General features: G+C 29.0%; 1 protein-coding gene across 3 annotated transcripts in view; it reads right to left on the reverse strand.

Moving 5' to 3' along the window:
- The window catches only part of Sap-r (prosaposin), a 176,897-nt gene that overhangs the window by 56,729 nt on the left and 106,103 nt on the right, over positions 1–14,065 (reverse strand). For all 3 annotated transcript variants that reach the window (XM_075359692.1, XM_075359691.1, XM_075359694.1), the window contains exons 12-13: positions 4,563–4,766; positions 1,985–2,296 (exon numbers count right to left, since the gene is read on the reverse strand). In XM_075359692.1, coding sequence (XP_075215807.1) covers positions 1,985–2,296; positions 4,563–4,766 — 516 coding nt within the window. The remainder of the gene's footprint in view (positions 1–1,984; positions 2,297–4,562; positions 4,767–14,065) is intronic.

Genomic DNA, 14,065 nt, shown 5'->3' on the forward strand with positions numbered 1-14,065 from the left:
ATCTCCCATTAAAATTAATTGGAATGAGCCAAATGAAATTTCTATTTCATCTTCAAGGTTTCTAAATTTTATTAGATGATCATTAATCACAATCTGTCAAATTTAGTTGATTTTTCAGGATTTTGCTGGTGGAAGGTCTGCCAGAGTATATATGACTTTTGATTTAGCTATCTTGGAAATGGCAATATCACACTTTTATTTGTGTGTCACTCATAGCTTGATCACCAAAAGCTGTTTGAATCTTCCATATTGTCTCTACTTGCATGACAAAATTTAATGCATATTCTCTGCTCAATCCTTTTACCATTTTGAACGACAAAGAAAATGTGACAAACACCTACTCAATGTTAAGCAGCATTGAGTATTTTCATGGTAAGCAATGGACTGGCTGCAATGGGAGGAAACAGTTAATCGTATGCAACCAATACGAGTCAAGGTCATATTCCATGCTGGTCAGTCCCACTTGCAACTTGGTTATACTGTAATAAAAAATAAGGTCAGAGATTCTTTTTGATCACCTGTATAGTAAAATCCTAGAAAACAATAGCATTATCACAATACAATAATTTTAATGAGAATAAAATTCAAAAAAAATTTCCACAAGAACAAGAGCTTTATCCTACTCACAAACCTAGGTCTTGGGGTTAAGACCTTTATCCTACTCAACATTACTTACTTTCAAATGATAAAGCTACAAGATATTATTCTAATCTATTTTTTATTTTGAAAAAAAAAGAATTTTTATAAATGAAAGACACAAAAAATTAAATGAAATTAGGTAAAGTTGTATAATTTTGTACATGGAGAGTCAACAAAATCTAAAGTCAAGCTCATTTAGTCATTTGTCGGGTTTTTAGAAAGTCATTTTGAAGCAATTACTATTGTGTTCAAGGTTGATAAACAAAATAAAAATTTATCTCTGCATGTGAGCAAAGTTGGTACAAACTGTCAATGCAGTCAACAAGTTAGTACACAATTTGGTAGACAGGACCATTGGTAAAACTAATTATATACCCACATTTGATAGATGTAGGAGTTTGTAAGTGTTTAAGAACAGTAGTCAATAATGGAAAAATTAAACATAACAGGATATGAAACTACTATAATTTACTGTTTAGTTTTTCAATAGAAGCAGAGTGATATAATAACTAATGAAATATAAAAATTTTTTTTTGAGAATATAGTAAAAATAATAATTATAAATAAATTAAATAAAATTTTTATTTCAAAATAAAGTTTTGTTAAAATAACAAATTTTCATTTATTTTATAATAAAATAAACAAATTTTTATTTTAAATAATAATTTTTTTGTTAAACTATAATATTGTGATTAATTTAATATACTGCTAAAGACATTTTCTCAATGCATTTTCTACAAGTGTAGAAAGTCAAAAATATATGAGGTAACAAAAAAATTTCTTTAAAATTTTTTCAATTTACAAATTAAAATTTCACAAGTTACATTTAATTTCTTGTACTTAAAAGAATGAGCATGATATACAGAATTTCATATCCTAGAACACAAGAGAAAAACGAAAAGCTATATTACCCAGTTATTGACATAGATTGCATCAAAGACATCAATCAATTTAAGATAATCTGAGATTATCTAACAATTAAAGTCTAAAACTAGATGATCATTTCAATTTTTATGAATCAACAGGCTTAAAAAAATATAATATTTACTTTACAAATATTGTTTATTTAGTAATTTTTTTAATTTTATATTATTTTAACAATTTTTTACATCAATTTCTCAATAATCTGCTGATGAAGGCTGTTACAAAACAATCAAAATGACTGCTTTACATAACTAGTTTTAGAATCTAATTATTTTCTTTTTTGTTTTATTAATTTTGTCTTATTTGAAAAATGTTAATTTAATTTTAATGTAATATGGTATTAATGGCAAAAAAGTTTTAGCAAGGATATAAAAGGATTGTGATAAAGCATTAAATATAAAAATATATTACACAAACATACCACTGAAGGATCGATCTCCTGGGCAAGAAGAGCAATAAAATCATCACCATAGACTTCAATAAATGATGAACATTGGGTAGCAACATCCTTTGGCAGTTTGATACATACACCATTGACAACTTTTTTAATTTCATCTTCTGATTTCGGTAAAGTTATTTGTTGCTGGATATAATGAAGGAACAATTCACAAAGTTCACAAGCTTCTTTTCCTCTTTTATAAATTTCAGTTTTCATAGGTAGATTTGTGGGGAGTTGTAAAAGCATTCGATCAAGAGGCAGAGGCTGGATAGGCAAAACTTCTTCAGATTTTTTCTGTAATACATACTTTTTAAATCATCACAAATAACATAAAATTAAGCACACTGTAACTATTGACTTAAACAAGATTTTGTCAGTAATCATTTTAAGATACAAAAAAGCCTCTCCACAGTATTCTAAAATGGTTAACCACTAATTAATATTCAATCAGTTATTAAACATAGCTTTTTTTTTTAAATAAATCAATTTCTCTTTCTTGCGTAAATAAATATTCTGATCTGTTAGGCCAGTTTCTGTCTTACAGGGCATACAACTGCACTAGATAAGATTAAAAATGTGTAATAAGTTACTCTCTGCACAGAACATTGGAGTGAAGAATATAGGATCAATGAAGGTGTTTTAAACACCTTAAATCCAGTTCCAGAATAGATTAACTTTTATGAGAAGAAAGAGTCCTGGTTTTACCCAGTAGGCATTTATGTCTAAGTAACTAGTATATTAAAGAAAATTGAAGTCTTAAATGTTTCTCGGACTTATTTCTATTTTTCTACTAAACTTAAAATACCACCTAATAAAATAATAATTACTACTAATAGAAAAGGTTTTTCTAACTCTACTGCCACTTTATTAATGTTTCACTGCAATAATAGCCCCTCCGTAGGGGACTGTCATTATTACAGCGATTCCCCTGTAAGGGGCATCGCTGTAATAATTAGTTTCTATCTCGGTAAATAAGACCAAGAGTGAATGAGGAAAAATTATATGGTCTGTTGATTAGTATACCTCATTTAGGCAGGGAAGACAGAATTTAACAGAAAATTTCTAGCGATTCATTTCCTTAGGAAATAAATTGCTGTTACTGGAGGATATATACAAATTAGTTTCAAAATATTCCTAGAATTGTCATAGTATTAAAACAAAGGTACATATAGTACTTTAATAATGATGACAAATCCATAGATTTGAAAATGTTTTTGTATAAACTGGTCATTTTAAAAGTCATCTGTTCGAAAAAACTACAAGACTTAAAAAAAAAAAACTGAATATTTACTGCATATACAATTAACGCACTTCCTCTTGTGCACAATGTCTTTTCAATTTCAAGAAATCTAGTTGTTGCAAATCTCTAACGGCAACTATAATTTTTAAAATAAAAAAATCATTGGCTAGAGATCAGGCGAGTTCAGAGAATGAGGGATGAGCGAATTTTTTGCACAAAACTCATGAATCTAACAGTAATGCACAGGTGGCACCGTGAGTTGTTAAGCCAAAGTTTAGGTCTCCTTTTTCTTATAATTGATCATCAGATAACTTCTAGGTAGTAATGGCTGTTGACTATCTGCCCTGCAGGTATAAACTACCTAGAATAATGCCTTAGATGTCAAAAAAGACTGTCAACGCCACCTTTGTGGTATTGAAATTTTTTCCACATTAGGCCATGCTGATTATTATTATTATTGTTAAGATTTCATCAATATCATTATTTATACTATTAAACAGTTGCTGTCTTTTTGTTCTTGTTTTAAAAATTTTGGAATGAACTTGTAAAGTTTTTTTAGGATTTTGCGACATAAACTCACTGACTCACTGAAATCCCAGTCTTCCATCTGCTTATTTCACTAACTGTTGAACATTTATTTGACTAGCAAATTATTCACTCGGCAATGTGGGACACGACTTTTGACATCGATAGACTTCAGTAAATTCTCAATCACATTTATAACAACTGAACACCATTCACAGCATTGTGTGCTACTCAAGTGTCTTCCATGCAAGTTTGATGAATAATTCTGTTTCAGTAAAAAAACTTTTGCCAAGCTTAACACAAAAAATTTCAATAAAGTTCTTTGTTTATGTAAAGTCACTCGCTGCAGATATCACAGAAGGCTCCAAACATCTACTTAGAATAAATGCTACGCAAAAACTAATTGTTAGAGACATACTCAGTTGGTGGGGGATTGTACCAGCAGTTCCTACCTGCACTATAAGATGCCAAGATTTACTTCACATCGAAAAATATTCCTATTAGCAACAAAAAAAGAAAAAGAGAAAAGAAAGTTGAGCTATTTATATTAAACTTGCTATTTTGGTGTGTCAATAGTGATTTTGTTAATTAACAAAAGATTTAAAATACAGAATTCTCTTGGTTAAACAAAAGCAACATTCTGTGAGAAATAACCCATTTACAATTTATAATTTAAGTTAAACTAAGTGCATTTTTTAAAGTTTAAACTAATCTTTAGGTAGTTAATAAAATTAGGATAACATAAACATGTGCTTTTTTTTAACTACTTAACAGAAATTATGGTAAAAGAAGTACCAGTTTTTCTTGTTGTAATAACAGATCCATTCTAGCTGAATTACAGAGACCAACTGTTGCACATACAACCTGAGGGTTCATCTGTGATGACAAAGCTTCAATAAGTTCAGGAATGAACTCGTCAACCATTTTAATGCATTCTGTTTTCACCACTTTTGTTGGCAATAATTTGCAAGATCCTTCTAACACTTCCCTCAGTTCTTCCTGTAAAAATATAAATAAAAAGAAAAATGAACAATGTAAACTAAATATAATAACAAATTATCTAGCTAATTAAGAGTATAATTTAAAAAAAATTATTGTAGCAGTAGATAAGATGGAAGTAATTAAAAACAAATCTTCTTCTAGTCTAAAACATTTAAATGAGTAAAAAAAAAATCACAATTTTTCAATTTAATTTAAAAGTACAGACAACAGAACTCATGTGATTCAAGATCTAAATTTTAATTCAATACATTTAAAATAATATTATAATACATATGTATATATATTTAGATTAAATTAATTACATAAATACTTTCAACTGATCTAATTTTACATAAAAATTAGTTTATTAAATATCAACAAAACTAGTAAAAAATAAAAGAAAACATAACCCCTGGTTAAAATTACACTCCTTTCGAAGTAATAGTTTTATGGTATCTGGTACATTAAAATATATAGCATACTATTTATCAATATACTGGGTGATTCAAAAAGGACTTTAACTTACAGATTTGGCTGAGGTCTCATTTCATAAAAAAACACAAGTTTTGACTCATCTAGTTCATTCAGTACTGAATTCAGTTACCAATATTGTTAAAAATGGATACATTTACTGATGTGGAACGTGTTTGCAGGGCATTTTTCTTTCATGATTTGCAATCAGCCACTGCAGTTCATGTAATTTTTGTAGAAAGTACAGTAGGAAGCCTCCTAATATGCATACAATTTTATTCTTGGTATAAAACCTTCACTGAGAGAGGTTTTCCTGTTAACATACAAAATCACCAGAACTGGTTGGAACAACTCTGTGAAAGGTTTGCACGTAGTCTGAAGAAATCAACTATATATACGTCATGTGAGATTGGAATTCCACAAACGACTGTTTGGCATGTATTATGTAAACAATTGCACTTTCAGCTATACAAACTAACTATGGTTCAACACAGATGAAAACAAAGTTGCTCAAATGCAGTTTTGTGTGAAAATAATGAATAAAATTGCAGACAACATATTTTTAGAGATGAGCGAACGTTTCACATCACATGTTACTAGGCATTCACTGTAACTGCCGAATATGGGGTAGCAAATACTCTCTTGAAACTTTACAGCACATTTGTGATAGCCCTAAGGTCAATATTTTTTGTGCTCTAAGCAAACAAGGGCTGTACGACCTATTCTTCTTCCAGGAGGCAACCGTAAATTTATCATTTATGTGAACATGCTTCAAAATTTTCTAATTCCTCAGTTAGATGATGACCAAGATGGGACACCCATCAGTATCAGCATGATGGGGCACCATGTCACTACTACCTAGAAGTTTGAAATTTTCTTAATACTTGATTCTCAGGTCGGTGGTTGGTAGTGATGATTTTATTGTATTGCACCTTGTTTTCCAGATTTGACCCTGCTACATTTTTTCTTGTCAAGTTTTGTTTAAGTTAGGTTTATGTACCACCTTTGCCTGCTGATCTTGTTGAGCTAGGACTTCGAATTAACGTTGCAGCTGTAGAGGTAATACCCAACTTATTGGCTATAGTCTGGAATGAAATCGCTTCAGGTGGGATGTATGGATATTACAAATGGAAGCCATATCAAACCTTAAGTGAATGTTGGGTGACAAACTTTATAGTTTTTCTATGAAATAAGACCTCAACTGAATCTAAGTTATCTCAATAAATTTTTATATGCTTTTAAAATTGTGAAGTCCGTTTTGAATCATCTGGTACGTACATTACATATACTAACAAATTAAACTTCTTTTTCAAAATATCCTTATATTAAATGAGAGAAGTTGGTTGTTTCACTACCAAGAAATAATCGAAAGAAAAAATCTATTAGAGATATATAATGGAAAAAGAACTTGCTCTAATCAGATGAAAAGGTGAAAAAGAGAAAGAAATTCTTGCATATAATTTTTACATTCAATAATTGTTTCAGCTTTCAAAAGCAAAAAATTAATTCAGTAGTTAATAAGTTTTATGAACAAACATCATTACCTCCACTTCTAAGATACTTATTGAAATAGTTAAAATCTATTTCATTCTTATATTAATAAAGAAAATTAAGTAAATGACCAGATTACTCTCAGAAACAATTTTTTTAAACGATGATAATAAAATCCACGTAGCTGGTTGTAGAATCTATAATTACTGTTTCCATGATTATATTTAATATAGAATATAATTATAAAATATTAACTACTGAATGTAAAAATCAAATACAGTACTGTATAACTTACTTTCATTAATATTCCACTCCCTCCATCCACACACACAGCGTGTATTACAACAAATTATATTATATTACAATATTAGCCTAACATAAATGTTATAATGTAGGAGAGTAAGTCAATAGTTATTCACAATATATCTACATTTGTATTTGTCGGAAACCTGAACATAGATACATGTTATTTCTGACTTGATATGCTTCTGAACAAATCTGAAGCTGATAAGGTCAGTTCTATTGTTGCAACAGTAACATTAATCATGGCTCCCTTTCACTTTCCATTTGTATCCAAACAACAATGTTCAGTAATTCATTTTTTGTATCACTGAAACCTATCAAAGACTTTTGGCACAGTAGAGGAACAGTGTTTTGCCACCACAAAGTGTCAATAAGTAGATGGAAAAATTGAAAAAAAGATCACACAAGGTATTATGCACAAAGTAGGATCTGATCAACTGTCTATATTTACAATTGACAGCAACAGTGAGTGCCTGTATGTCTTTGTTCTGAAACACAGATGACTACTTATGAAGTGTAAAATGGTTTATAAATTCATCACAGTTCCATTTACAAAATCACCAACAATAGGCTTAATATTCATTAAGTTTGTGCAAGGTGTGTTCCAAAACAACTTACAATGCTGCAATAACAACTATGCTTGGATATGTCAACAAAATTTGGACAATTATGATAATGAAAGTGACAGTTCCTGAATTAAATCATCATTTAAAAGCAATATGAAATTAGATCTATAATTTTGAGAGTAAACAGCAGAATGTGAAATGGAACACCCATGATTGGTTCAGGAAAAATTTCAAAAGTAAATTGTCAGTAAGAAAATTTGTGTTTTTTTAAATCAATATCACATTCAATAATCAACAGTGTTCATTACAGTTATGCATAATGTGAAGTTGAAGCCTGCAATTTGAAGAAACACAGACCAAAACTGTCAAAAGGCATATTCTTTTGTTGCATGACGTTGCCCATCTACATACTGCTACCTAACAATTGAACCCCTTCAGAAAATAAAGTTTCAGACCCTAAATCAAGTTTTAGAATAATGGCTCAGCTTTTCTAGTCCTGATTTTGCTTCTTTGGACTATTATTTGTTTGGTTCATTCAAAGAGACATTGAGGTTGTTGAATCATCTATAACTAAGAACTTAAGGAAATGTATACATGACTGACTTTCTGCTTAACCAAAAACAATTTTCAAAGTGCATAAGAATCTTGTGGTATAATAGAAGAAGAGTGTTGAAAAACAAGAGGTGTAAGTTGGAAAATATTATGTCTTTTTTATTGAATTTACAGTTTATAGCTGTCATTATGAACAATTATTGACTCAGCCTCATGTAAGCAAATATATAGAAATATACAGAATTACAAAATATACAGACTGCTTTTTAGTTATGGTTAGCAAAATATTTCAACATGAACCTGATTTCTGTTCCAAGCGTAAAATTAAACTGTGCTAAGATTTTTAGAACAAAAGCAGAGGAAAATTTGGTGGTTTTACATAGTTTTTGATCTGAAAAATTGAATGAAATAGTAGGTTTCAGACTATATCTCAAGAATCTTTTTGAGAAAATCATTAAGTCAAAACAAAACCTTTCTTTTGGGGGGTTTACCATAAATTAATTTTATTATAGATAATTTTTATTTCAAAATTATTTACTACATATTTATGATTAAAGATTCTAATATAAAATTAAAGTAACTATTTGATGTGGTCGATAACTTGTTAAAAGGAGCAATTCAGCATGACGAATTATACGAATATTCTTATTAGCAGAAGCAACTTCATTGATACGATTTTTCTTTTTTCTTACTAATAAGTGAAGAATAAAATGACTTCATTTAATCCCAAAGGAAATATTCTGATGGTGTAAGATCAGGATATAGCAGTGGCCATTTTATTGGTCCATTTTGACCAATCAGTTAATGTATATATTTCTTAGATTACCTCAAATGTTACAAGAGAAGCGAGCTGATGCACTACCCTGTTACATAAACCATATTCCTGGTCTGCAATAGGTATATTTTCCAAGAGTTCAATTGATTCACTTGCAGGACATGTACTGTACCCCTTTAAAGCTTTCATGGTAAAAAGAAAAGAGCAATGAAATTATCACCAATACTGCACTGCAAATTAAATGAAAAAAAAGTATGTTGGTATAACACTGGAAATCTTATGAGGGTTTTCCTTCGTCTGACTATGGGCATTTAAAGACTTCACATTCTTTTTTTTTTGTAAAGCATAGTTTATCACTAGCCAGAATATATTTAAAAAAACTGTAGTATGTGCATATCTAGTTAGCCATTTACAAGATGTTTTATTATCAGACAGTCATGTCATTTATATGTGTTAGATGAAATGCATACGACTGTTGCTCACAGTTATTTGCAAAACAGTTATAAATAACACAAACCCTCCTAATGCTTGAAAGAGGGGAGAATTGTATAGCATTATAGTATTTCTTCCTCAGCATTTGCATTTCTTACAAACCATTATTGACCAGCAACTATCATATCATTATTCTTTACTGTAACCATCAATTAACAGATCCATGATCTCTCAATAAAATAAATTTGTGTTATCCTCCATTACCTATAACATCAAATTTTAATTATTTTTTTAAATTTTGTCTACTTACACAAAATTATTCTCGTAAAATACACAAAACTTAATTGTTGGAAATTTTTTATGCAGACTTGTAAAATAAAAAATTTCTTGGATAATTTAATTTACTTTATGTTTTTTCTAATTATTTATGAAAAAATAAATAAGTAAATAAAATAATATGAAAATTTTTGTTCTGTTTTCTTTTGAATTAAAAATTAAATTTCTGATAGTGGTATTACTTTTTATTAACATCATTTTTCTCTTGAATAAAGTCTACAAATTTTGGTGACAATAGCAAAATTAATTTAAGGATAACCTAAAAAAAATAAAGGGTTTTCACTCCAACTTTTTGGGCCAGCAAAGGTTTTTTTTTAAAAATACTCTTTTGGATCTGTTTTGTAGGAATTTCTTTCATTATATTGATGTCTCAAATCACTTTGCAAAGTACTGCTGGGCAATATGAATCACCTTACAATAGTATGCAAATTAACCAGAACACAGATGTTATTTAATAAAAAGTAACTTTAATTAAAAAAAAAAAAAAAATCATACTTGTGCAATCTGTGAATATCTAGTAATAAATATATCCTTTATTCTAAATCACTTTACATACACGATTTGGCATCACGATTTAACAAATGTACTACACTTTTTTTTTTTTTCATAAACCAAAACCCATATTATTGCTTTAATGAAGTAAATGTTTAGGGTACAATTCATTTTTGAGAGGTAGCTATTGCCCAAAGATTTTTAATAGGTTTTAAGTCTGGTGTATTCAAAAAGTAAATTGTCAGTAAGAAAAAGTATATATTTTTTAAATCAATATCGCATTCAATAATCAATACTGCTCATTAAAGTTATGTTTAATGTGAAGTTTTCCTGGTCATGGGAGCACTTTAACATTCTGTTCTTCAAAAACGTTTTCCACTTTTTGATATGGCGCTTCTTTTTGAAACACTCTGTTGCCTTGCAGAAATTTGTTTTGAAGTTGTGTCTCAACTCCTTTCTACAGAATCTAAATATATTCATCACGTTTCAATACACAATCTACTGGAAGTAATGAACAAGGGCCTTCAAATGTTAAACTACAAAATATTTTTTTCTGGGGATGTTAACTGATTGTTGGATATGAGTCAGCAATGTATTTTTATCTGAACAATAAAAAATTCAATTTTTAAGTGGTTTGTAATTTATAAGGTTTGGTATGAAGCATTAAGGTACTGCCTTGAGCATTAGGCAAACAATAAATGTTTTTCATTAAAAATAATGATTTACTGGTTAGCTCCAGCATTTTTTTTTTTATAAGACTGCATTTCCAATATTCAAAAAAACATACATAGAGAATAAAAAAGTATTGCAAAACTATTTATTTATCAATATCTTATCTTTGTATGCCAACGTAAAATAATTTTAATAAGAATGTCCCCATCAAATTCTGTTTGCAAATTTATAAGACTGAATTATAAACAATTTTTCTAAAATTTCTAAACTAGTCATATTATGATTATTATTTATTAAATATAGTCAGCTATATTTGAGAAACCTATTTTTTTATTTTTAAATGATCTAAAATGTTCATTAAATTTACCTTTAAAGGAACTATTCGTTTTACCAACATATTTTTTTTTTGCAATCTCGGAAGAAACTATTTATTTTTTACTTTTTTATTATTATAATATTTTAAATGTTTTATTTTATATGATTATCACGTTCATAAGCAGGTTTATATTTTTATCATTATATGCATCAATCAAGTTTTCTATAATTTAATTTGTATAAGAGTATTTTACATTAATATTTTCACTATTTTTATTTTTATTTATGGGCATTAAAGTAGTAATGTTTGTGTTATTAAAAAATTATGAATTATATTTTTTATATATATTATCAAAAATGATATATTATTTTTTATTGCTACATTTTTTATTTCAACATACAATTCCTGTTTATTGTTTATATATATTTTACTCTATTTATCATGTTTTTAAAAATATTAATTTTTTGGGACCGCGGATGATTAGAATTCTTGCTTACAATGATTTCAATTGAAGTAGGTTTTTAATATATTCCAGTTATTATTTGACTGTTTTTACTTATTTTAATATTTACAACTAAATAATTTATTTTTCTGTTATGATTATTTATAACTGGTTCATATACCAAAGTATCAACCGCATATCTGACCCATAATAACATTTTATGTATGTGATTTGTATAGACTATTCTACTTTCAAATTCCAGGGAATAAATTTCTGACATTATGGCAGATAGGAAAATCCCTTGGGTAAAACATTTTCTTGTGTATAACAAGTTCCATTAAATTCAAAATAATTCTGCTTATATATACCGTATTTATTCTAGTACCTCCGCACTTTTTTTCTTGGAATTGGAGAGAAAAAATAAGGTGCGGGGCTTACTTGAAACATAGCCAGGATAATTTATGTAAAGTAAACGTTTTCTTAGAAGTATCTAAATTCAATCACATAAATATAGTTACATTAGGCTTTAGTTTATTAATACCGGATGCCGCTTATACATTATACATCCTGTTCATATTATCAATAGGAATGAAGTTACGGTATTTTTAATAAAACTGATTCATTCGGTATAGGCTGAATCCGGTTCTAATGACACTATAGTTACAGTATCAGTTACCCATCATCATCTAGTCTATTCGCCATAGTCATTGTACTGTTTGTATATGTGGACGGTTATGTGCATTTTATCTGTTTAGTTTATCTTGTAAAGTTTAATACGGTGATTTATTTTAATTACGGCATTAAAATGAGTACAAAAAGGACAACAGCGTCTACAATCTTTTACAGCAAATGAACAACTGCGCGTTATAGAAGAGGCTGAAAAAATTGGAAATTGTGGCAGGAAGAAAATTTGACGTAGATGAAAGCTGCATTCGAGACTGGCGTAAGAAGAAACAACTTCTGGTGAAAGGCACTGGTAATAAAAGGGCTTCTCGTAGCTTAAAACTAAAATATACAAACAGAGAAAAAATTGTATGACTTCGTTATGGAAAAAAGGAGATGTGGTTATGCTGTCATGACAGAAATGTGTCAATCATATGCTCATGAAATCGCTAAATCATTGAATAAAGTGAGCCGTGGATGAATAACATGATTTTTTGCACGAAATGGTTTGTCAATAAGACGAAAGATGAACATTTCTCAATGACTTCAGACGCTTATGAACAAAAAAATATTACACTTTCACAAATACATAATAAATCTTAGAAAAGATAAATACTATTTGCCTTCTCAAATAGGAAATGCTGATCAAACCCCTGTATATTTTGAAATGCCATTTGACAAAACCGTAAACAAAAAAGGTGAAAAAAGTGTTACGATTCACACTGGTGGTAATGAAAAACAAAGGTGTAGTGTTATGCTTTGCATTACTTCTGATGGCTCAAAATTACCTCCGTACATTGTTTTTAAAAGAAAAACTCTTCCTACTGTACAGGTAAATGGAGTTATTATCAGAGCAAAGGAATCAAGATGAATGGATGAAACCTTAACTGTAGATTGGATCAGGTGTGTATGGCAAAAGCGATCAGGAGATTTACTTAATAAAAGAAATACCGGTATGCTAGTAATGGATAGTTATCGGGGGCATACAACTGATAAAATGAAAGACATTTTAAAAAAGGGTATGACAGACCAAGTAATAATTCCAGGCGGATTGACATCTCTATTGCAACCACTAGATGTCTGCATTAATAAACTGTTCAAATCTGCATTAAAACAAATTTAATGCAGAAGAAGAAAAGTCCAGATTTTAACCAGATTGGTGTTTGGATAAAAGATGCTTGGGAGGGTATTTCCACAGAATTAGTAAGGAAAGTTTTAAAAAGTGCGGGATATCTAATGAACCTGATGGTAGTGAAGACGATCGATCATCTTTGGCAGAGCGACGTGGAGACTACCGGTAACTCTTCTACAGACATTGACAGTGACAGTGATTAATTAAAAATAAAATTCCATATTAAAAGTGTATTGAAATGATCCTTTTCAACATGATACTTTCTTTTCGTTTTACTGGCCTACTGATTCTGAACTAAACTAGTACTTACGGTAATTAATTAATTAATGTAATATTAATAATGTAATTTAAATGAACTAATTAAATGCTTTACTTTCGGAGTATTTTCGTATTTATGTATTTATTTCTTTATCATATCTGTTGCACTTTGAAATAGCGGTATATACACACTTTTTTTTTTACATTTTCGGTCTGGAAAATCGAAATGCAAGGCTTATTCGGGGGCGGGGGTACTCGAATAAATACAGTTTTGTAATTATTGTTATAATATTATTTATAAATTTTTGGTCTTCACCTGTTTTTATTAATTTGTTTTCTAATATTGAGACTGTACAATTAATGGGTATATTTAATTATTATACATATTAATTAAATATTTCTTTGTATTTAACTAT

Source organism: Lycorma delicatula, chromosome 3, assembly GCF_047948215.1.
Source record: "Lycorma delicatula isolate Av1 chromosome 3, ASM4794821v1, whole genome shotgun sequence".
NCBI classification, from domain to species: domain Eukaryota; kingdom Metazoa; phylum Arthropoda; class Insecta; order Hemiptera; family Fulgoridae; genus Lycorma; species Lycorma delicatula.